Source organism: Phragmites australis, chromosome 3, assembly GCF_958298935.1.
Source record: "Phragmites australis chromosome 3, lpPhrAust1.1, whole genome shotgun sequence".
NCBI classification, from domain to species: Eukaryota; Viridiplantae; Streptophyta; class Magnoliopsida; order Poales; family Poaceae; genus Phragmites; species Phragmites australis.
This window is the reverse complement of record NC_084923.1, coordinates 42,413,942-42,439,661: the sequence shown is the minus strand read 5'-3', so window position 1 is coordinate 42,439,661 and position 25,720 is coordinate 42,413,942. Positions and strand designations below refer to the sequence as shown.

Genomic DNA, 25,720 nt, shown 5'->3' with positions numbered 1-25,720 from the left:
TCGCGGGGCCGAGCCAGGCTTCGGCCAACCTGGGCTCCTGCCCCCTTGCTGCAGGATTTTTTTTGAAGACCCAAGCTAATCCAGCCCACAAGAAATTAGCCCAAGGCCCATGTAAAAGCAAACACAGACACTTCTCAGTGATGCTGTAGGTGAACGTCCGCACGAGCTCATCTCACCTGATTGGGGATCGGGGAAGGAGAATACCCGCACGAGATCGCCCGACGCCGTAATACTGCATGACCAATCAAATGTCGTAATTTGTCAATCCTAGAAGATCGACAAAAATAAATCTCACAGACACTGAGTAGCTCGTACAGCAAGTCAGTGCAAGTTATATGTATATGCAATTCTCCTGAATATCCTAACTTCTTTGCAGAGAGCATCAGGTTAGCTTTGTGATAGAATCTTGGGTTGAATACAATGGAAAAAGTTGGTAAGACTCCATCGAGTGAGTCGAGCCTGTGAGGGCTCGAGTCCTGTCCCGCACCCCTTAGTCTCAGGGCTCGAGCCGGCGAGGGTTCGTGCAGTTTGGAGAGGCACCGTTAAAAAAATATAATGGAAAATGAGTGTATTGGGCCAGGAACCTCCTTTCCGCGTCTCAGCCCAATGTGTCCGAACGGGCTGGAAAAGATCCCCTGGCTACGAATTCCTCTGCACGGCCCATCTAGCCCATCCAGAAGAGGCCGTCGGGGAGAAAATTCCGGTTTCGTTCTAGTCCTGCCGAGAGAAGGAAAAAAAAAGACAGAGCAGAACGCGGCGGCGACATCACCGCTCGCCGCGATGCGTCCGCTCGCCAGGCTCCACAGCCACCTCTCCCTCTCTCTCCTCCGCCGCCACTCCCCGCGCCACGCGTGGCCTCCCGCCGCCGAAGCACCCTTTCTCTGCCGGGGGCTTGCCTCTTCGTCGTCCTCCGCCGCCGCGGCGGACCGGGAGAGGAGCTCGAGGCGGACGCTGGGGTACCTGCTCGGCGTGGCGGTCGCGATGGTCGGCGCCTCCTACGCTGCCGTCCCGCTGTACCGCCGCTTCTGCCAGGCCACCGGATACGGCGGCACCGTCCAGCGCCGGGAGGTCTGCCTCCCCTCCTCGCTGTTCGATTTGGTTTCGATCCCCTTGTTGCGGATGGACATATACGCTGCTCATCGTGCGGATACTAGGATTTGATGCATACTTTGGTCTATGCTAATTGCATGGCTTCGTTACTGGTAGGGTTTAGTTCGAAAGGCTGGTATTGTCTGCTATGCTGCTTTTGGAAATAGGTGCCATTTCGAAACTATATTGTATATAGTTCATAGTTATCAACTTATCATGACCTTCTTTCTTTCGGTTCAGCGATTTGGTAATAGCGATTCCGTTTGAGTTGTTACTAGTCCGGAATTGTCTAGTTTGAAAGGTCGTGTACCCTGTGGAGAAATGAAAATTTGAGAATTTGCCACTCCCTATTTGCCATGTTTGTGAAAATAGTCGGGATTTGTGACGTCCCACGTGTTCTGCTATTTTCACTTTTCTTAAATTAAAACACGTAGTGAGAAATCCTTTATTCCCCTCGCTCAAAACAGGCAGCCAACAATGGGACTGGCTGCAGGGACAGACGGGAGCATTGTACTGCAATGTAGGCTAGTGCCGCAATGAACCCACCAGAGCTCTGCGCCACCATAAACCCAGTGCCCAAACCATAGATAGAGGAGAGTTCACAGACTTATTGGGTGACGAATCTTGACTGGAGAAGTGGCTGGTGGTGGCCAGAGGGGCTCCTATATTTGATATTTGTTTCATCGAAGCCTTATGCATGAAGCTCAGGAGCTGATGCCACTTTTAATGCTGGCCAATTGTAGATTTGGGCCATATTTTAGAAATGTGAAATAGTAGAAGTCGTAGGAAATATGGCAGATCCTAAAATGGTGAAGAAAGGAGTGCCAAATTCTCAGTTTCCCCATGGAGACATGGAATTTTATCTCTTTCTTACTTTATGCATGTACATTTAACCCGAGTCAGGAGTATGCTCCTTAAATGTCCTTGAAATGACAATATTATTTCTTGTTCATTTTCTAGGTGAAGGCTGACATGTATGATGGGTATCATTAGACATTATTGAAACAGGGTTATTGTGTGTTTTATGGAATTGAAAATCATTTGTGCTGTTGTAAGTTGGCTGATTTTTTGTCGAAGTCAATTTCTTAAACCATTGGATTAGCTTTGAGATATGTCTATATCTGATTCTGATTTGATCAGTTGGTTCAGAAATGTTACTTATACTTAAGAGATCAGAAGTCACTTTACAAATAGATAACCCCATTGAAAATTTGGTATGATGATATATCTAGCATTAACATCCTGATGCATGAAGTGGGCTTGAGTTTTTTGTACTCTGTGCAGAGTGTGGAGGAGAAGATCTCACGGCATGCTCGAGATGGAACTACGGTGTCGAGGTGAGCCGTGCTAAACATGGGAATACCAAGTTATGCTTTTTATTTATATCACGTTCCTACACTAACACTTAGTACTGAACCATCACTCGGTTTGAACAATTTCCTCTGAATACTTTATTTTGCCTAGTTTCATTGTGTCTTGGATGTCAACCTGAACTCCTGAAGGTTCCATTAAGGATTTTGGCACAAATTTGTTCTATGAAATGGGAGAAATGTTTCAGGGCAGTTTGTATACATAATGACTTTTTTTTTTTAAATGCTTGCTAATTCTGCTCTGCTGATCATATCTTCTGACAGTAAGCCTGTTGCAATTTAGTTGAAAGTAGGCCTTAGTTTTAGCTTTATGGAAACACTAAACGGTGTTATGTGTTGTCAGCTAGCTGACAGTTGCGTGAATAGAACTCTTCTTTGCTTGTCTGATTGTCTCTTACATGGCATTGTGACTTTCTTTCGTTGTTGTCTGTTTACCTATGTTTATGAACACACGTACCTTCATTTCAAAAGCTAAGCTTATATGATGATGCAGGTGTTGCTAGATTCAATGAAAAATATGGAAGGTAAAGGTTAATTTGGTACATCCTTGACAGCCATTGCATGCCACAGTAATATTGTGTTGTAAGCATACACTAACTGTTGTTGAACATGAGCAAAACCGTTGCCTAGTTTCTCTTGGATGACATACTAAAAACAAATCTTGTTTTACATGCCAAAAGATTATGCACTGAGTTCAGCTTTCGCGCTTGCACCTTTTTTTCCCTTCCTTTTTTAAAATAAAGGCATTTCATTTTGTTTGCAGAGAGATAATAGTCCAATTTAATGCTGATGTTGCTGACGGAATGCCATGGAAGTTCATTCCTACACAGAGAGAGGTTATCGTTTGGGATTCAAATACAAAGTTTGAGCACTTTCTGTTGTATATTTATTCTGGACCTATTCCATTTGCTGTAGGTCAAGGTTAAACCTGGTGAGAGTGCTCTGGCATTTTATACAGCTGAAAATCGCAGTTCTGCTCCAATTACTGGTGTCTCCACATACAATGTTGCTCCGATGAAGGTATGAAATTGTAATTTTGTGTTTCGTTGATTACTATTAGTACAACTCACATATACCTGCTCTTTCTTCTTGGAAGATAATTACGTATTTACGTTACCATTGACCCTATTTTGCATTTGTCTTTTGAAATGTTTTGTCATCTTTATGAGTTCTCTTTGTCGCATCGTTTTTTACTATAGTATGGTTTGTTCTATAGACTAAAATATAGCATAATTCCTTGTGGCAGTATTTTCATGAGTATACTTTTTCCATAAGAGCTCTTTCCTATGGAACAAATCACAGTCAATTTTAGTAGTTTACATCTTTCATTATTTGAATATTGTATGGGTTATTAGGCTGCAAAAGTTTCGAGTATGAATGTGTTTATGATCTGTCACTCAATTTTGGTCTAAAGTATACTGGCCCTGTGAGGGCATTTTTGGTTCCTATGTGGTCGCCTGTCCCACTTGCCTAACAAATTTAACATATGTTGTACCTGAATTGTTATCTACGCCTGCAAAATTTCAGTATGAAATATACCACATTTTTTATTGAATCAAAGAAACTTGTCTGTAATGAAACACCACTTTTTTACCTTAAATCTTATTGGCATGTCTTGGGAAGAAAGTACTGCTGGAAAAGCACAGGAACGGTGTTGGGAGGTTATCATGCACATCTCATCTTATTCACTTTTCTGGCCTAAATTAGTGGAAATATGTTGCATGAAGTAGCTCCAAACCAGATGTTGACAGAAGAAGTGCAGTTAGGCTCTGCAAAATTGGCATAACATCAGACCTCTGCTCAGGTGTTGGAAGCCATCAAGGACTCAGATGGCTTGTCTGGCTATTTATGTTGCTAAGCAAGAACTGGGGTTGGGAATAGTAACCATGGCACTAGCCAAGAGTTCGCACTCCTGTTCTTTTGTGTTTACAAGTATTTTTTTTCTTCTTATCCTGTAGGCTGCGATTTACTTCAATAAGATACAATGTTTTTGCTTTGAGGAGCAAACACTTCTTCCAGGGGAGCAGATTGACATGCCAGTAAGTTCAGTTCGCCCAATACAATTTTGCGTTTGTACGGCTACCTACTATTAATTCTGCACACTGCTATAACTATGCATGTGAAAAATTTCAGGTATTCTTCTACATCGATCCTGAGTTTGAGACAGACCCCAAAATGGAGGGGGTGAACAATATAGTTCTTTCATATACGTTCTTTAAAGTGAACGATAGTTAGTTGTAGCAACATTTTAAATTACGCAAATAATATTTGTTGTATTTCAACACTTCATCAATCTGTATTCTGCAAAATCGAAACTGCCATCTCATGTAACACCAAGAGAAAAGTTTGTTTATTGTGTTGCTAAATCATGTTTGTTTGTGTACCCAACGCAATGAGAAGGAAAAAGTCTATTTTACTCCCTCGAACTATGCGGTTGGTCCGAATAACCCCCAAACTATTAAACTATTTGTTTAACCTCTTGAGAACAGTAATTCAGATCATTTTGCACCTTTGACAGTGGTTTGGGTTGATTAGGACTTTGGTTTGCTGACTGGATGTGTCACATATGCAGACCGACGTGGCAGGACGATTTGGGGTTACAACCCCCCCCCCCCCACTCCGATAGTGGTTTTTGCTCTGTTATTGTTTGCACCTTTGACACTGGTTTTGGCTCTGTTATCGGCTCTCTATTTTGGAAATTAATGCGGCACAGGCAGACGATTTGCATTGACAATCTGATTACAAGCAGACGATTTGCATTGACAAATAGGAAGGCAAGAACAAATATCCAGAATAGGAACACTTACTGAAATAACAGTGGCATCACTGAACGAGAGTACTAAAACAGAGTTCTGAAACTGGACCTATATTACATCAATGAACCAAAATACTGGAACTGGAGCTATATCATATCACAGAACAAAGTACTAGAGCTATATTGCATCAGTGAACCGAAGGAGTAGAACTTGAGCTATATCCCATCACAGAACAAAAGTAGTGCTACTTAGAGCTATATTACAACCAAAATTTTGCATCCTTGGTAACTTGGCTAGTTCATTTCTTGAGGGTCCTGGATTTGGTGGACATGGCAGGTGCTCTTTTCCCCCTTGCAGTTCTATTGATGCTGCTCTGGGATGGAATAGTGGTGGTCTGCACAAAAAATTGTGATTACTGATAGGATTGAATGATAGGTAAGAAAATGAGTTTCTTGTAGTGCCTGAGCTACTTGCTAAGTACCAGATTGATTAACTTACATCAACTGCAGTGTCTGAGCTACTTGCTACCTTCCTAGACCTCTTTTGTCGTTTGCTGGATTCTTGAACCTGCAACTAACATAGCCATGTTAGTTTGACATCTAAGTACTTAGATAAATGCACAAGGTAAGATGCTTGCCTCTTTAGCTCTCTCAAGGATGCTTCTTTTTATGGTCCCAGCTACATTCATCGGGCATTTCACTTTAGTTTCTACTCTGGACATCTTTGTGGCCTTCTTAGCTTCTCCTGGTTCCCTCCTCCTCTCCTTTCTTGGCCTGCCTGGTAATTTGACATAACCTGGAGGACCTGGCTTAGGATGATCAGTAGGTTTCCACTGCCTCATGCCCTCCATTGGCTACATGCAATGGTCATAAATCCTATTGTAGTGCTCCACTGAATAGCAATCATGTATGTAGTCCTCAGGCTGCTTAGAGCTGAAAAATAGGGCAGTAATTGCATGTGCACAAGGAATACCCCCCAATTGCCAGTACCTGCAAGAACAAATTCTCTTCTTTATGTCAACAATGTATCTCTTGTCTTTGTCCTTGACCTCAAAGCCATCTTTCCCATTCCAGATTGCTTGACAATTCCCAGCTAGGTTAATATACTTGTTTAGCTTCTTCAGAATGTTTGGGCATACCCTTCCTGACCACTTGGCTAACTTGGCTCTGTTTTCTTGGATCCTCACAAAGACCTTGATCCTGATACCCTCTAGCAAAGTAATGATAGGCAATGCCCTGATGTCCACTATCCAATTGTTGAAACTTTCACACATATTGTTGTCAACACTGTCACAATTGGACCCTACCCTAAACCAGGCTCTGCTCCAATGAATTGGTTCATTCTTCATCATGTCCTTTGCACCAGCAGGAGTTAACTGAGCTAACTTGGCTTTGCAGAAGTTGAAAAAAGGTACACTTGATGCTTTGGTACACTTCCAGAAAGGCTTTTGAAATGCTTGATCCCTATATTTCTTCCTCCAGTTGGCATAAATGTGCCTGGTGCACATTCTATGTTCAACTTGTGGCAACAGATCAGCTATTGCACTTTGAAGCCCCTGCATGCATCAAGTGGACAAATCAGATATTGTGACAAACAAAGCAATCAGGTGTAGATTACATAAAGCAATCAAATGAACCAGAAGCAAACAAGTGTAGATTACCTTTTGCTGGTCTGATATAATGACCCACCCAAACCCCCCATAAGGAATCTCCAAATCTTTCTGAAGAAGTCCCAGGAACCAGAACCAACTATCTCTTATCTCTTTCTCTACAACAGCCCAGGCCATAGGATACATTTGGTTGTTTGAGTCCCTTCCTAGTGCACACAGAAGTTCTCCATTGCAAGCCCCCTTGAAGAAACATCCATCCAGTCCTATTACCTTCCTACACCCAGCTAAAAAACCTTTCTTGCAAGCATCAAAACAAACATAAATTCTCTGAAAGAACAGGCTCACTATAATCAGGATCAAGGCAGACTACCACTGTGCTCCCAGGATTAGTTCTTAGAATTTCTACCTGATACTCAAATACCTTAGAGTACTCTCCCTTGGCTGATTCATATACCCTTGTCATCACTATCCCCTTGGCCCTCTTTATCTTTGACAGAGACACATTAGCAAACATCTCAAAAAATACTGTATCCTTGATGTTCTGAAGCTTCCATGATGGATTAGCCTTGATGATGTGTTCATACCTATCAGCTATCCTCCGAGCAGTTACCAACCTGTTATCTCTCCTCTTAGGGCATGTATGCACATCATTGAAAGATCTGACTTGAAACCAATCACTGTTTGTTCTCTTGGAACCATAGATCATCCATTGACAATCAGACCAAGAACATCTTGCTCTGATCCTAGCTCTCTCATCCTTGGGGAACCTCAGATGTCTTCTCACAGCTAGCCTATACTTGATTAGTGCTTCTTTGAACTTAGTTCTTCCCCTGAATGCCATGTCAACAACAAACTTTGGTATTGGTGCTTTGTTGTCAAACTTAGGGAACCTACTCTTCCTTCTAACACTTTCACCTTCTTCTGCATCATCATAGGAGGCTTCTTCACTAGAGTCCATATATGCAGGTTCAGTGTCATCACAAAGTGCCAAGGCTTCATCATCTTCATCAGGGTGAACCAATGCCTCAGGGATAGGAGTAACTACTGTACTTGGATTCTTCCTAGCTTCCTTGGCATGCTGCCTCATCTGTACTGCTTCCTCATCTTCTTCTGATGTATCCTCATCTCCTTGAATATAGTCACTGTCATCTGACTCACTGCCTTCATCACCATGAGCACCCTCTTGATCATCATCTGATTCACTAACTTCATCATCAGAAGCATCCTCTTCATTCCCATTTGAGGTGTACTTGTGTCCTGTACTCTTTCCAGGTGAACTGTAGAAGGCTTTCAGCTTCATCACATTTTTGTTACTCTGCTCCTTAGATGGACTGCTGACAAAAACTAGCTTCCTCCTCGGCTCCTTGCACATAACACATGCAGGTGTGCCAGCAGACATAACAACATTGTCATCTGGGAAATCCTTGAATACCTCGACATATATATCAGCCACTCCTCCCTCTGAAATGCTATCTGACATATAGATGCAGGATTTATCATCATTAAGGTTCCTCAATCCATTGCTTAGTTCTTTACCAGGGAACAACCAGTGAAATGTAACTTGGTCTTCATCAGTGAGCCCTATATGATCAGTTAGGTATCCTCTTAGCTCTGGCAACGAAACCTTGTCCCTCTCCAAGTATGACATTGCACTTCGCCCGCCCACATACAGCAAAGAGTGGCCGTTGAAATCAAACTCCCCTCCAAAATGAAATCTGACACGAAGAATGTCCAGATTGTCCATTTCCCCTGACAAAAAACATGGCAAAATCACATCACTTTCCAAAAACCGTGAACCCTAGAAACCAAAAACGTAAGCTTTATTCTACATTGCAACAAGATTAGTCTGAAAAAATGATCGCACATGATGACCTACTGATTATTCCCACAATAAATCCCCGATCATTGTCAAAAACAGGGCACCCAAAACTAACTCCGATCACTTTCACCAACATTTCAGCCCCGATCGATTCTATGAACAAAATAAAACTCCGATCGACGCTCCCTACCAACACATCGACAAGATCCGCTCACAAAAATCCCAACTTTATCAAACACGATCAGTTCCTTCCATGGACCTACAATTCCAACCCTACATCCAGCGCCACAAGTAAACTCAACCAAACGCCTGCGAATGGGAAAGCGGAACGTACCTAGAGATCGACGTACTCTCCGATCAGGTCGCCGCTCCCGAAACGCGCCGCCTGCGTAATCCACCGCGGGAGCAACCGAGGAGGATAAGAGAGGAGGAGAAGCCGAGGAGAAGACGAGAGGGTGGGGACTAGGCCTGGGCGAGACCGATCGGGCAGGGGGGGTTGTAACACCGAATCGTCCTGCCACGTCAGCCTGCATATGTGGCACGTCCAATCAGCAAACCAGAGTCCTAATCAGCCCAAACCACTGTCAAAGGTGCAAAATGATCCAGATTACTGTTTTTAGGAGGTTAAACAAACGGTTTAATAGTTTGGGGTTATCCGGACCAACTGTATAATTTAGGAGAGTAAAATGGACTTTTTCCCAATGAAAATGGATATTTTTTGGGGAGCTTTATCTCAAGAATCCTGCAGGATTGAAGTGATGGCATTTCATCATGAATCAGAGGTAAGGATTAACAAGCAGTGATTCCCCTGACATACAAAGTTCTCTTTTAGAACCGGACAAATGTAGTGGTTTGCGTAACAGAGGACCTGCCAGCCAGCTGCAAAAGCAAAAGGAGGCCACTGCCCACTGATAAATTGGCCTTTCAGCCTTGTTATGTCATCTCATGGACGACTCCCGTACCTGAACTTCTTGTCGTATGGGAGGGCGTGGAATATGGAGGATCCTCTGCCGTTTGGTAGGGCCGTGTCTGCTCAAATCATGTCGACTGCCCAATAGAATTTTGCGCTCCAAATTGAACTGGGGTGCCGCTTGCACACATCGTAAGGTTTGGATACGTATCCTTCACCTGAGCACCGATTCTCATCAGGCAGCCAAAATAACATTTATGGCTTCAAATAGAACAGCAGTTCCGAAATAACAATCTTCAGTCCCTCGCCTCGTAAAGCCATAGTTCCTTCATGGATTGAGATTCCTCCAATCATATGGCACATTTGGTTGCTCGGATCAAAGTTCATCTCGACGAGTTACTTCTTTGGACCTATGTTAAACACTGTATCAACATGCAAGCAAGGAGGCGAATGAAGGTGTAATTACCAAACTGTTCTGAGATGTCGCAAACTCAAGTGAGCCAATTTTTACTACATGCATTTGGTTCAGGAATGCTCATAGAGTCAACGGAGAACCGGGGACCAGCGACCTGAGGATCCTAGCAAAAACAGCATTGCAGAGGGTATTGGTACAAGCTTTCAGAGTTTCAGGCAATCAGGCTGCAGCTTCAGGTCCTGCGTGCCCATCCTAAAACGGATATTTTTATTGTAGTGGGTGTCTCTCTGAGATGGCAGCACATCGTGGGAACCTGCAATTATAGGTGCCCTCTATTCATGTGTCCCGGCATTCTCCATCTGAGTGGAGCCAATGCCAATCACCAGCGCGCTAGGCCGTCTCCCGGACTTGTTTATGAGCGAACCGAGGTCACAAGATCTCCCAAATCTTACGGAGCACTCGTTCGGGATCGGTGGTCCTCCCTGTTGCTCCGGCGGCCGGCTGGGGAGACAGGGCAGGGCGGCAGGCAATGGCGATCCGCGCTCCACTGCTGGCGCACGTGGAGACACAGCCCGTACACGCCAGTGCGAAGCCGCACCCGCGCGCTGCGATTTTGTTTACTCGCGCTCGCGCAGCGCAGCAGCACTGTTTGGGCGTGAGCGCACGTCGCGCCAAGCGCGTGGCGAGGGGACCGAATCGAATCCGCCGTACCGATCGTGTAGTCCCGCCCGCGCGGGCGCGACGAGTTGGATGAGAAGCCGAGCCGCGGCCCGCGGATCGGCGAAACCCACACCCGCCGAAACGGGCGGCAGCTGGGGATTCGCCCAAACAGCACCACGAGGCACGGCCAGCGGCCGAACCGTAGCGTGTAGCTCGCCCTGGCAGCAGGCCGTGGACGTGCACGAGCCGGGCTGCTGCAGCTCTGCGATTTGCATCGCTGCTGCTGTCAACTTGTCACGGCGTGCAGCGGTGCCATGCCTTCACGTCAAATATGCCACGCCTGCATCTCCTGCGGCGACGCAGTCACTTTAGTTTGGACTTTGACTCTTGGAGTACGTGTGTGTCGTGTGGCGGGCCCCAAGGAGCTGCTGGGAATGGATTAGGACCCGAGTCAAGGCCGTTCTAGTTGGGGTGGTCCTGACCGAGTACCACAGAGCACTCGTTTTCACACGGGTGTGGAAATGTATTTTTGAGCCTCCCTCGGTGCAATATTCGTAGAGGATCGCAGAAATTGAAGGTCTGAGCGTAGTCATACAAGGTGTTCCAGGGTTCGAACTAATGGTAGGCTTTGAAGTTTGAAGCTCTGGGACAGTGGAATATCCACACAAGGGATCTACTAAAGACGGGCCTGTTCGGAGTAAGGGTTGCTCTAGAGATTTTTTAATCAAAAAATAAATCACCCAAGTCATAAGGATTTCTATCAAAGCGACTGCAAATTCTGATTGATAGTGATGGGGTTGTGATCTTCAGATGGAAAACCGAGGTGGCAGAGGTGGCATAGCGGCCGCAAAATCAATAGGGCTGTGTTAGTCCTCCTACATATTTCAACAAACAAACATGAAATCTTAGATGTACAGCGGAGCCATGCAGTAGATCTTATGTGTCATATTGATGAGATTTTTTTTCTTTTCAGATTTGCTAGTTCTCATGTGACTAATATTTTTGCAAATATCTCAGTCACATTTTACGCAATAAATTAAATGTGCATCTAGATCATCTTTTTCTTGAACCTGGAACAATTTTATTGAAGCTAGAACATTTTTCTTATTTAGCAGAATATTATACGGAAAAAAGAGATGGATAGGGAGGGAGAGGGGAGTGGATAAGGTTAAAAAGGAAGTGGTGATGATAGTAGGATCTAAATCTAACGATTGAAAAAGTGAGCGAGAGATAAGTAAAATCTCAATCAACTAATGAGAAGACAAACCAAACCCCTTTTTTCAATTCTTGAAACTTTATCCTCTCTGTTGCATCCAAAAATAGCCCTTTTCTACTGGAGCTCATTTATCATTTTGCCATTGATGTGGGTTAATCGATAAGAAAAATACAGAAAAAGTGTTAAAAATCAAGAAAAATACTAGTAAGTCATAAAAAGTTCAGAGAAAATAAAGAAAATATTATCTACAAAAAAGTAGACTGCTTTTGGAAGAAAATTCATACAAATTCTACACTAAAATTTCTTTTGAGGTTGATACACAAAAGTCGAGGAAGATTGAAATGATTTCCCTTTCGTGGAACTTCCCCAATGTAAATTTCTGGAAAATTCTAAAACTGTTTGCAACATTGATCTCCAAACTGCTATCATCTGAATTCTCTATGATTTTGGTTTTTTTTTCTCTTTTTTCTTAACTATCTGTGATTGTCTGCATTTTTCATGACGGAAGAAACAAGATGGACCAGTCGACGGTGGTAAAAGAGAGATAAGCCGTCTCATGGGAGGGAGCAATTGGAAAAAAACATCCGAAAATAATATGAAGAGAAGCGTTTTGATTTTACTATTGGCGTTGCACGAAATAAAACTCTTGGATAGCATTGCACGAATTTTCTCAGTGGCACCTCAAATTTCAGTTGGTATCTCAAGCAATTCCCATTCGAATGTTTCTGTAGAATGTAGCAAAATATTATTCTAAAATGGCGAGTTTATCTGCCATGCCCTCCAGCTTGCAGTTGCATGCATAAATTCGCATGCTATTAGAAATGTGAACTAAACGGGGATCGCATGCACTATCAAAGCTAGTTAATGCATAGTTAAATTCTACGGCGAAGTACAATCTCTATTCTTTTTTACTTGTTTAAAACATCAAGACGATCGATCTCCAATACACATAGTTTAACATTATTTTCTTATAATTATATCTAAGTGAAATTTATTAAACATATGATTATATGAAAGTATTTTTATGAACAATTCGCTCATATCATTTGCATACGTCAAATCATAGCAATTTTGTGTTTATTAACTAACTTTTTTAAGTTTGAAGCAAGTATTCTAAAATGATATCTATTTTAACAACGGTAGCAGCTAGTAGCACAGGAAAGCAAGAAACCATATCAATAAGTGAGTTATCACAGTAACACAGCATTAGCAGAGCCGTTAAAACAATCATCAATCTCATAATCAAGAATCATGAACTAATGAAGCAAATTACCGAAAGGAATCAGCAAAGTAGTTTACTATCCCAGCAAGATAGCGATGCCATTGCCACGGCGCCACGTACGTACTGCGGATGCTACATGCACATCTCGCTGCCCCTCAACTCCTCGTCGTCCTCGCCGTCGCGGCCCATCGCCGGCGACATGCTCCCTACGCCAACGCCGCCGCCCCGCGTCGTCGATGACGACGTCTGAGCGACACCCCCGGTGCCGGCACCCCCTCTGCCGCCGCCGGCTTTGTGGTTGTGCATCCAGACCTTGAAGACCTGCCTGGTGACCCCGATCTCCCGGCAGAAGCGCGCCACGTCGTCGTCCCCTGGCGCACGGCCGGGCTCCCGCTTGGGCATCCGCCACCCGAGCCGCTCCGCGAACTGGGCCATGCGCGCCCTCTGCTCCTCCGTGAACTTGGTCCGCGTCCGCCGCCTGCCCCCAGAGCCGTGGCCGCCGAGCGCTCCACCTTCGCCGCCGCCCATGCCGGCTGCCACCGCCATGTGCATGCCGTAGCCCGGCGGCGAGCCCGGGGAGGGCAGCATTGCCGCGGGCGCCACCGCGGCGGCGTCGAGGAACGCCTTCCGGTGGAAGTTGCGGTGGCAGCCGCAGGCGGCGCAGAGCATCGCGGCGGGGTGGCCGTCGTTGGGGGTGTACTCGCAGCAGCCGTCGGAAGCGTACGTGCCCAACTTCGCCGCGTGGTTGCGCATGCACTCGCGGTACACCTCCCGCGGCCGCTCCTGGTGCTGCTGCTCCATTGCGCGCTCTCCTCCTCCTCCCTTCTTGCACAGTTGCGCTCCTTCTTTGCTTGGTTGCTTCTTCACTTCTCTCTCTACTAGGACTAGTCTACTGCTACCATGTTGCTCCTTGTGCAGCAGCTGTTCAATGCATGCTACGTGGGAGGTCCAGAGGAGAGAGATCTACTCCGGGGATCTATGAGCTGTAATATCTTACAGTTCCTCGCTGGGATGCGAAAACTCCTCGATCCTCCGTACATCGACACGGTTTTTAATATGCTATTTTGATTAATAATATTAATAATATTATTTTTTAAAAATAAAAAAGAATTATATGTTATGTATATTTGAGATAAGAGAGTACCTACCACTATAGTAACGTGGCTATGAAATGTTGTTGGGGGTTGGTAGTTACGGGCACGTTGAGATTCGAATATGGTTTGATTGTTTGTTTTTATGGAATCTGCTCTGATGAATATGTATAATTTTATAGTAAGTGTGTTTAGTTGTTCATATGTATTGCTCTAGTTTGATCTGATAGATACAAATGTACGCTCGTGGTCTGTTCTACGGATGCAGAAGCTTGTATTCGCTCATACAGATAGGTCTATAGTGTCATTAAATTATTTTCATACAAGTAATCCATCAAATAAAAACCCACTTCAGTTTGTCTAGATAGATACCACTAATTAAACACTTTTCTACGAGCACTTAATCACACCTATACGCTCGCGGTCTGCTCAAGCGGATGCAGGTGCTTGTATTTGCTCATGCAGACGAGCCTATAGTGTTATAAAATTATTTTCATACAAGTAATTAATCATAATCTTAATTCTTGTATTCGCTTATATAATCTCAGATTTAATCAACTAAATAAAAACTTAGTTCAATTTGTCCAGATAGATATAACACTTTTCTACAACACTTAATCACACCTATGCTTGTTACGCCGGGCTATTTAGGACCCAAAGCAACAGGCAGGGTACGTTGACTTTGCTGTATGGTTTTTCTGTGAAGAACCGGTAGCCTGGTAAGTGCACTGTTCTTGAGCCATATCTTTCGAGATCTACGGCATGGTCCGTTCTAGGACGAACAATGTGTAGGCTTGCATGCCTAGAATTTTCTTTTGGGACCGACAACTCATGTGATTGAGAACTAGATAATCTCGGTCGATACACCAGCACCGTCTGATGAAGATCGGACAAAGATCCTCCATTGTTCTTACCTCTGGAAGCTACACTTTCTTCTTCTCACCCTGCTCCCTCACCCCACTCTTCTCCACCCTAATCAGTCAGTGACAGCTGCCACCACACTAACCCATAGACAATAATGCCCCAATCCTGTCACTAGCCCTCGGTCATCTTCCACCACTCTGGCTGACAACTTCCTTAATGCCATATCGCCACATCCACTATTTATCACCACCATGGGATCGGCCTGCTGTTGAAGGCCTTCCTTCTAAGCCTGGCAGACACTAAATCTATCCTTAACCCTTCAAAACCTTAAAGTTTGTTGTCGCCAGTTGAATTGGCTGCTGACTGAGATTTCACCCTTTTTAAGTTGACTGAGCGCGAGACATTCCGTTTTTTTCTTATTTTGCAAAGGTATTTTTTCAAACAGTTTTTTGAGTGGGAAAAAAATTGAGCGGAAAACAGTTTTGTCAAACCTGCGCAGAGATGAATGGCAGTCACAATCGTACTAGTCCGATGAAAAAATTATCACAGCTCTTTTTATGTTTGTGATGCGTGAGATCTAGTTGAAAAAGTTTGATCCGGATAGGCAATGGTACAACGAACACTAGCTTTGTTACTGGTCATATTTGCCATTTTGATCCCTGATGGCCTTGAAAATTTAATAATCTTGCTACAAAGTGTCATGGTATCTTGTATGCTTGAACAATGAGAAGTGCGGTACTCCTTGTTAACCTTTCCCCAGCGGTCCTAATTAGGATCTGTTTCACCCTGTAAGCAAATCTGATTCACCTTAGAATTTATTATCTGTTGAATTAGAATCAGTTGTGAAATTGATTGGCTAGCTGACTGGATTTTGATTCCTGAAAGAGATGATACTGATTAAATTGACCATTATACTCATATCTGTATGTGCTGACTTATAAATGGGGCCTACCTCAATGCGTCGATGTGTACATGATGCGTATTTCATTTCTAATAGTTTTTTGTTTTAAATATTTTTGTACAATAAAATCTGAAATAATATTGCAACAATAAACATCCAATAGTGAGCCATCATTAGATCCCGAATATACGAAGTGCTCTCTTTCCTTTGCCACTGGGAGGTGTTACTTCCTCACAATCAAAATCTTCAGCATTTTCATCGCCATCATCATCTTTGTTCAAACCATTAGTGATACAAGGACTACCAGGTATGGCATCCGATGAAGCACCCCAATTGTCAGCACATGTATTTCTAAAGTCCTCAAACATAACTTCCAAACAATCCTCATTTTGAAGTCCTTGATGCTTGAACTTGCTACTTGCCCTGATAATGAATTCAGGATATACCGAATAACGGACGTGTTGATCGACGTTTCTTTATGGTAGGATCGGATAAACATAGGAATGTGGGGTTTTATCCAAGTCCAGATCTCTCGTGAGATAACAACCTTGCGTTCTATGTATTTTCATATGGATTGGATGAACTTATTAAATAATGTCCCTCCCTTTTCAAGTCGGGTCCTTCCCTTTATATAACAGGAAAAAAGGAGTATATACAAACAGACTATATCAAACTTTATAACAGACCTACTACTGACGAAGCCAACTACTTATAGGTCATCATTATAGGGGTATGCACGCCCATCCTACTTTGTCACGTCTGACGAGCGTTGTCACGTTCGCCTGTGAGGTCATCCCGTAGCAATAAATATTACGAGACAGGTCACTTCAACTTTTAGTGAGCCCACTATCATGCTTGCCTAAAGGAGGTGACTGTAGAAGGAAAAAATTTAAGTGAACGATATTTAATGTGATATGACCGGTTATATGAGTACATATTATATGACCAGCTATTGGTCGCAGGGTCTTTCTCCTTGAACCAAGGGGCTGGTCGACTGAGCCCTGCCTTGGTCTTTGAGTAAAGTCGTAGTCTCGAGGATATCAAACACCGGCTAGCATTCGGTAGTATGAGGCTCGTTTAATGAGGCACCCCTTACCTATTACACCAACACGTACTACTCTTTTTAATATCCTTTCATAAATAAAAATATTAGATATTGATGAGTGCAAGCTGTACATAATTACAAATTTAAAAAGAAACGGTCACTTACTCTCTCTTTTTATTTCTTCCACCTCTCACCATCAATAGACACAATACCCTTCGCATCATCTCAGCCTAAACCGGTCTGTTTCAATAATTCCTTCCATGTGGCATATTCACACTTCAACTTATCACATTTATTCTTAAATTTTAGCTTAGGGTAAAGTGCCCAGTCCTTTCTTGAAATTTGACAATCACATTGTCATAGTCTATTTTGTTCAAATAGGTACTAACAATTTTCTTTCTGAACTTGTTAAGCAAATATCTCACAAACAATCCTAATTTTCTTATCCGGCCATTCCGCAAAAACAGCCATCTGTATTACTCCGCATCAGTTCTAACCCCCAAACATTGCATCGAGCATAAAAAATGCAACAACAGGTACACAAATATGCAACACTTCATGATATTTACAGCACAGAAAGCACAACACACATACACATGAATATCTGGTATGTCATGTTCATGATACTATATTTCAATCTCACAGTACGAGTCAGCTAGCAACCCCATCAACTAGCACTCACAAACTGCCATCCAGATCTAACCAAATTTATTAGCCGCAATAGATGATGTCAGAACCAGCCAAATCAAAGCAATAATTGATAAGAAGATTCCATCGTCATCTAGCCAAATAAAAGCTTACGTTTCACATGCTACAGGCGAACAAAGCTCCAGTTTGATAGCGAATCGCTAGTTTCAGGAGCAAATTGGCTGCAAGAATCCCTAGCAAACGAGTGCTTAATTTTCCTTATAGTAGCACTAATTTGAGTGGCGGACCTCTCCTTCCTATTTCAAGACGAATCCCTAGCAAACGAGTGCTTAATTTTCCTTATAGTAGCACTAATTTGAGTGGCGGACCTCTCCTTCCTATTTCAAGACACTCCGTAGACTTTGGTAGCTCGTACTCCTCCATTTATCTCATATGGGGCCTTGCCTAATGCAGTAATGCGGAACAATCTGGTAGCTCGCTCATGCACAAAATGGGTGGGTCGGTGCCCCCTGCACAGGCTATTTTAAGCTCTCGGATCGAGTGTACAGATTAGGAGGAAGGGTAATCAAATACTGCAACGTAGTTAAATAACTAATCTACACTGGAAATAGAGCTGGAGTAGTACTAGCAGTAGTAGACTAGTAGTATAGGATGAGGTCAATTCCAAAAACTTGTTGTCCTGAAGAGATATTGCCTTCATGTGGTCAGTTCCAAAAACTTGTTGTCCCGAGATCTCTTTGTCCTGAAGAGATATTGCCTTCATAGTTTAAGAGTGTACACAGAAACATGTGGTAGTGGTACGTGTTCTGGCCATTTCATACGTAGACGTGGCGTATCCTCCGCTGCTTGCGTGCTACTCCGGCAATTATCTCCACATATCACATCACATTAAGATAAGTAATTCCGGCAATACTCCCTCCGTTTCAAAACATGTGCAGAGAATTTGCCTGCTCTGAAACAGCGTTGACCTTTCAAAATTCACAGGTTTTTAAAATTCTTCGTTGTAATTCCGTCGGATTTAAATTGGAAACCGTGAACCTTAAACGATTGTCTACCAAGCTTGCCCGCTCTGAAACTGCGTTGACCATTCAAATAGGCGTTGCCGCCGTAGCCTGGCGGACGGGAAAAAAGGCCTAAAACTAGTGGTCTACTCGAGTATTGACTCGTTATAGGATCAATTTGAGTTCGGCTCGATACTAAAATGAGTTAAACTCGAGTCCGTGCTAAGGCTTACGAGCCTCACAAGTTATAACTCGATAAGGCTTGAGTATTGTGATTTTTACCTGAGTTTATTACTTTGCTAAGTTTGTATGCTATTAAATTTCCTTATATATCTATAAGGCCAAGGAGGCGTTGCAGGTACAGAAGAAAAGAGTCATCCTCAAGCCTATTTAGATAATCACACATCACGACAACCAACCAAGATGATAAGATCTACTCAAGTTTCTTAAGATTTTTTTTTATTACTGAGCTTAGACGGACTGGACTTGAGCCTATACTCAAGCTTGATTGAGTTGATTCGAATCGAGCTTGAGATAGAGCCGGTCCCTAAGCTTGGCCGTCGTAGACTCACTTGAGTTCGAGCTCGAGCCTGGCATGGCAATCTCGCTCAGAGATCGGCTCGTTGAGAGCCCTACCTGCCAGCGGGTGAGTTCAACCCGCACGCCGACAAACCCACCAACAGCGCGCAGCAGCAGCTGCAGCTCACACCGGCTGACCAGCAACCCAACCCTATCGCCGAGCCTGACGGCCCTGACACCGTCCTCTCCCTTCCCATATCCGCATGCTCCTCGGGCCCTTTTCGCCGAGTCCAAACACCCCCTGCCGCGCCTGCGCGTGGACCGTCAACGGATTGGCGGGCGGCACATGGGGCTCGTGCCGCCGTGTCTCGCGAGGCCGGCACGCAACATCGCCTTCACGCGCTTGGGTTCGCGGCGGGGCGAGTCAGCCAGGCGGCCTGCGGCCAAGGGCGGGCAAGCGACACGGAGCGGGCAGATCTTCCTCGCGCCACGACCGGGCGCCGGTGAGAGCGGCTCGAAGCTCCCGTGTGGGGGCGCCCGTGCGACCCCTGCCGCGGCAGGCCACGGCGAGGTGCACTGCATCCGGTCGTGTCAGGGGCTTTGGGCGCGTGATTATGGTGGTGCGTTGCCATGAACTGTCTTATCTGATCCTATCACGCCCCCGCTGTGGCAGGGTCCTCTGCAAGCTGGAAAGATGCGTAACTGCAGGGAGTCGGCGAGATAAGAGTGCGTATACATGTTAGTGCCAGTGCCTTTCCGTCTGGAGCTTTTTGGCTCAAATCTTGCAACTGTGTGGCGGATAGAAAATCATGTGGTTACACGGCATTGCGCCTTTCATTTGGCTCATTTGACAAACAGGCAATCAGGCTGGTGCCGTGATCTGAGCCTCTTAGATCTGGCCCAGATGCATTTTCCACCATCTTGTAAGAGCTGTTCAATTATGATACGCTACTACGGAATATGACATGCATTCGTAGCCAGTAATAATATATAACATTATTATCGTTTTAGCCTAGCTTAAGATTCCATTAGTACTTAAAAACATAAGAGCAATTTCAACCGAGTTGCTACTTAGCTCGCTACCCTATTTTTGGTGAGTACAGACCAAAAATAGCCTCCAACCAGCTTGCTACCAAGATCGCTATTTTTGAGAGCTCCTCATCCCTGCGGTTTCGATCGTCACATCTGGCGAGTGGCACATCCTCGCTATCTAGCAACCGCCGTAACAGAATCCTCCTTTCGCGCGTGAAATCAAACAAGAAGAGAACCAAAAATTTTAGTGAGAATGAGGATTATCTGTTGTTGTCAGTATGGTTAGAAATCAGTATGGATGTCGTTCAAGGTAATGATCAATCTCACAGTACGTATTGGTAAAGAATTCACGATTACTTTCACAAGCACAAAGACTTCGAGTAGAGAAGGAACTACAATATGAATGACTTGGTTTAGCAACCAAGTGAATGAGCATACATATATAGAACTGAAAAATATAGTTATTGAAAATATAGTCGTTAAAAATATAACCGATGAAAATATAATCGTTGGAAATATAGCTATTGCGAATATCGTTGCTCGAAATGATGCTGTTTAAATTTGAAATGGTGGAATATAGGGAGCCAAATTTAAAAAATTGATTGGAGTATGCTGATAAATAAGGAGTGAAATTTGGATATGAAGCTTCCTATGTAAGAGAATGTGGAGCTAAATTTGAGAGGTGGATTGAATATACTCAAAGAGTGGTCCTGGTACAGTGAATTATTCCCTTCGCGATCTTTGTGGTCTCGGCAGGAGGCAGAACGTGACCGCAGAACGTCCATACCACTACGCGTATAAGGGAAGTGTTAAGTTGGTCATACTTCACGTGGTCCGATGTCTGCAAAGGGATCTCAAGACGATCCACGGTTGACTCACGAATGTTGCTGTGGGTAGCACCATGCTTGCATATCGTGCCTGATCGGCTGATCCACTACTACCTGATCTACAAAATCGACATGTCAACGAATCAAAGAACGGATAATATATTATGTTTGTACGCACTAGCTTAGAGCTTTTGCAACCTGGAAAAATATCATACTCCTACACCTAAGACCCACAAATCAGGAAGCAAAGGGCGTGTTTGGATCGCTGTATCCGTTGTGTCTGCATGCGGACGTGCGTGAGCGCTGCGTTTGGTTGTCGCGTGCGTGACAGCAGCAGCTCCGTTTGCATCTGCTCGTGCAAGGAAACGTGCCGATGCTGTATGAGTGGAGACGCGGAAATCGAACGTAGCTAAGATGTAGGCCCGATGAATGCAGCTGCTCGTGCGTTGGGTCCACTTGTCAACGGCAACGAACTAGCAATCTATTTTAATTAATTTGATTCAAAAAATCTAAATATTTTCGTGAGCAAACTAGAGATCATTAGCAACCCATTTTAATTAATTTAATTCAAAAAATCTAAGTCGATATTTAATTAAAATTCTTTAAAAATCATAAAAAATTCACTAATATTCTTATCCTGTGATGTACTAATTTATAAAAATATTTTCAACCCTATGTTATTTGCTAAAAAAGTCAGTTTCTTTGTAATGCAACGTATACTCATGCGGGCAACCAAACACAATCTTTTCTCAGCCAAACTCAGCACATGCAGCCAACCAAACAGACCCTTATGCATCAACTCAGCCTGACTCAACTCAGCCTGTATGACTCGTACGAACCAGGCTGAGAACATTCAGGCAACTAAACACACCCAAAGTATCTGATCTTGACTCTTTTCTGGCCTGCAGTATATCCTGTATACAACCACAAGCACTTAAATATTATGTGCACTGCAGATCGAATACGTAGCTAGATTCTGTCGATATTATTAATAGGAGGAATTGAGCAATGTACTTGGCCGAAGTTCTTGTACCCTGTCGCCGGAGCACTCACTGGCTAGCTCGAAAGTTTTTGTCACAAAAATCCTTGGTGGCTCGAAGAGCTAGGCTAGCCTGAGAACATACGGTTCCTGTCGGCATTTTACTTACACGCGATAGACAATGATATTCCTTCAACGACAAACGCGGTGTGGAAGCGTTTGTCATTTAGCAACAACATTTGTCGTGGTAACCACCATCTGCACCCTGAAGTTATCAGCCGCTAAGGATGATGCTAGTTCTTCACATATGCGTTGTGCATCGACCAATCAAAAGTCCTCAGAGGCAACCAGTTCCGCTGAAATGGTATCTCTATCCTACGTGAATATATCAATCCTCTTCGAAGCCATGGAACCAGTCAGGCTGGGATGCCATGGTACTTCTCTCCACATCTGATCAGTAAATAGCTAGAGCTACTGTCAGCCGTGAATAGGGTGCAAATGGGTGAACATAAGGTACCTACCAACCCTTTGTAATTTAACCAATAATACTCTTTTTTAAAATTAAGTATTTTTTAGAAAATTAGTATAATTAATTAAACTAAAGAGGGTTAGCAGATACCCTTAGTTTTAGCAATTTGCACCTCTAGCCGTGAAGCATCGGGAGATACTATTCAGGACTCAAGAGTCTAAGGAGAGTACAAATTTATCAGAAAACAGAAAGGCAAGAATTATGACCTTGCTATCTGGATTTTCTCTTAGTTACATCATGCAATGAATGATGTAAGTATGTAACCCAATCATGCCATGGTACATAAAGTTTATATTGTTTCTCTTAACTATTGCACACGTCAGTTTATCCCCCTTAACCGTAAAACTAAATATCACACCTTCTCCAACTATATGAAAACTGTGTAATTTAACTCCTTAACTAGTTTTAATGGTGGTTTCATTCTAAGTGGCGGCAACTTAGTCTGCCATGTTGCAGCGTTTCGCTGACCCATCAAAAAATTCAAAAACAATCATAAAATCACAAAAAATTTAAAAATACTAGAGACAATTCTAAGACCTTATGTTATTTTTTTTCCAAAATAGATATCCTTTGCATCATATTTCATAAAGAGGAAGCTTGGAAAAAAAGAAAAAGCATGCTTTACAAAGAGTGCAGCTCATTTATTAATTCATGTCAAAGAAAATATTAACATGAAAACCCATATTTTATATTTTTATATGTAGTGTGTACCTTAATAGAATCTATAAAATTAGTTTCATTTTATTTAGAGTTTTATTAATTTCTCTATGAATTTTACAAAGTTCACAAGCATATAGTGAACATTTGGTTACCTTGTAAAATTGACAACTAATTCATCTGAGCTTTAAATAAAGTGAAACAAATTTTGTTAATTTCCTTGTAACATTATCTATATGATAAAAGTATTTATACTCATAAAAAAGTTATATATTTTCTATGTGAAAATTTATTTACTAAACATAGTTAAATGCATAGTTAATTATTTGCTAATCCAAAAATCATGAAACCAATTTTTTAATTTTCTTACATGATCCTTTATCTTCTAAAATATATGAAATAATTATTGTAACATGCAGGAATAAGTAAATGTGTTACAACTAGATTAATTCATAACTAATCCATTACACCCCTAAAATTATTGAAACTATTTTTATTAGTTTACTTAAACAATGCTTTTTGTAAGAAAAATAATGGTAGACATTACAAAGTTAATAGTACTTTTTCTTAATATGTTCACTTTATGCTTGTGAACTTTGTAAAAATCATAGAGAAATTGATAGAACTCTAAATGAAGTGAAACTAATTTTATAGATCCTCTTAAGGTATACTCTACACACAAAAAAATATGTGTTTGCATGCTAATATTTTTCTTGACGTGAGTTAATAAATGAGTTGTATGCTTTTTAAAGCATGATTTTTCTTTTTTTTTCAAACTTCATCTCCACAAAATATGATGCAAATGACATTATTTTTGAAAGAAAATCGCATAAGGTCTTAAAATTGTCTCTAGTATTTTTTATTTTTTTGTGATTTTTATGATTTTTTTTGAATTTTGTCAGCGAAATGACATGTCAGCGAAACACCGCCAACAAGACAGACTGAGTTATCGTCATATAGGATGAAAATACCATCAAAACTAGTTAAGAAGTTAAATTTCACATAGGAGAATGAACCCTGACAATAATCTTGGATATACTAGATGACGAGCACGGTGATCGGTGTTTCCTATATATGTGTCAATCTAGACTCAAGAAAACTAGAATTTATCTATATTCAAGCCTCCTATAGAATAATAATCATATATTATGTGTATTATTTTATAAATTGAGTGAACTTGTTCTAGAATACCCTCTACAAGCAAAGTCATGACTACTTTATGTACCAGGGGCAAAGATGCGCAAATAAAAAGACCATGTCAAATCCTATAACAGACCTACCCTAACAGAGCCAACTACCTCCAGCCCATCATGACGTCGGATAGGCATGTCTGCTCTACTCTAATCATCCTGCGCGTCCTGTACCATCATCGAACGCCGTCACGCTCACCCGTCAAATCATCCCACAATATTAAATACTACGAGACAGATCACTGCAACTCCACACTGCCCACGACCATGACTCGCTAAAAGCAAGTGCCTGGTGAAGAAAAAAACACTCAAGTATGAAGCATTAAATATACCTACTATGCGATCAGGGGCTGGTCACGCAAGCCTCGCTATGGTCACGCGATACGGCTATAGTCTCGACAATATCTACTGCTGACTGACACTTGGCGCACCCACCACATGGGGCATCTGCTTACCTATTACACCGATAATGCTGGTTTAAATAGTTGGAGTAGGTGTGATATCTAATTTTGTGATTTGAAGGGATAAACAAACTCAAGTGATAATTGAGAGAAAGCAATATGAACTTTTTCCAATGGCTATTGAGCCTTGACATCGTCATTCGTGTGTGGATCCATACCTCCATGGGGCGTGTTATGCGGCCCGTGGACAAATTTTAGGTATGCTAGGTATATGGGCGCCCATCCTGGGTTCGAGTGCGGTATATGGGCTCGTTTGGGCTGTTTTTTCTTAAGTGGGCTGTTTAGTAGTGCCTTATCTTCTTTTCCCTCCATGTATTCCTTTTCTTGTTTCTCAAAAAAAAAAAAAAAGTATTCCTTTTCTTTCTTTCTTCGGAAAAGATACTAAGCTTGTATTCCGATCGATGTACTACACTTCTACGGTCCGGGTAGCTGCCAAGTATATATGATTCGTAAATACTTCATGTAAAACGTCAATATGTATATGATTCGATATCCACGACTCCGCTTCACATTGAAAATGTGTCTCACACGTCAACTAGACCTGAAATAGTGAACTACCTGGTTTTGAGAATCTCACACAACAATACCAGTAGGAAGAACGGAGTTTGAGGATTTGTCCTTCTGAGAGACCAAAAATGCCTATGGATATGACAACAATGCCGCCTTCAATGAGACACGATCGACAAATGAGCAAACTGAGGTTTCACGTTTCCAAGCGTGATCGTACCCCAAAGCGAAAACAGCAAGCAAGTTCTGATAGCAGCACGCCGCTGGACGGATAGTCCGCGCTACAGTAAAAAAGAGCTCTCGAGAAGCCTTCTGTTTGCGGGCCGGATCCGGTCCCTCCCCTCCGTCTCCGGCTTGCCGCCGGCGCCGTGCAGGGCGAGGGACATGTCTCTTGTATAGCAGT

At 42.8% G+C, this 25,720-nt stretch overlaps 3 protein-coding genes across 3 annotated transcripts; 1 reads left to right on the top strand and 2 right to left on the bottom strand.

Annotated features, from left to right (window-relative positions):
• Positions 1–700: 700 nt before the first annotated feature.
• On the top strand, positions 701–4,825 carry LOC133913174 (cytochrome c oxidase assembly protein COX11, mitochondrial-like). Its single transcript, XM_062356239.1, has 6 exons — positions 701–1,068; positions 2,374–2,426; positions 3,223–3,295; positions 3,375–3,479; positions 4,418–4,498; positions 4,593–4,825. Exons 1-6 carry the CDS (start codon positions 781–783, stop codon positions 4,692–4,694), a joined length of 702 nt encoding a protein of 233 aa, XP_062212223.1. The 5' UTR covers positions 701–780; the 3' UTR covers positions 4,695–4,825.
• A 419-nt stretch (positions 4,826–5,244) lies between these two features.
• On the bottom strand, positions 5,245–9,116 carry LOC133913172 (uncharacterized). The gene is made up of 4 exons (XM_062356238.1): positions 8,978–9,116; positions 6,876–8,573; positions 5,714–6,770; positions 5,245–5,609 (listed from the first exon to the last, which is right to left on the bottom strand). Exon 2 carries the CDS (start codon positions 8,566–8,568, stop codon positions 7,132–7,134), a length of 1,437 nt encoding a protein of 478 aa, XP_062212222.1. The 5' UTR covers positions 8,569–8,573; positions 8,978–9,116; the 3' UTR covers positions 5,245–5,609; positions 5,714–6,770; positions 6,876–7,131.
• Positions 9,117–11,042: 1,926 nt separating this feature from the next.
• Positions 11,043–14,056, bottom strand: LOC133911220 (zinc-finger homeodomain protein 11-like). The gene is made up of 2 exons (XM_062353425.1): positions 13,118–14,056; positions 11,043–11,503 (listed from the first exon to the last, which is right to left on the bottom strand). Exon 1 carries the CDS (start codon positions 13,865–13,867, stop codon positions 13,199–13,201), a length of 669 nt encoding a protein of 222 aa, XP_062209409.1. The 5' UTR covers positions 13,868–14,056; the 3' UTR covers positions 11,043–11,503; positions 13,118–13,198.
• Positions 14,057–25,720: the final 11,664 nt, after the last annotated feature.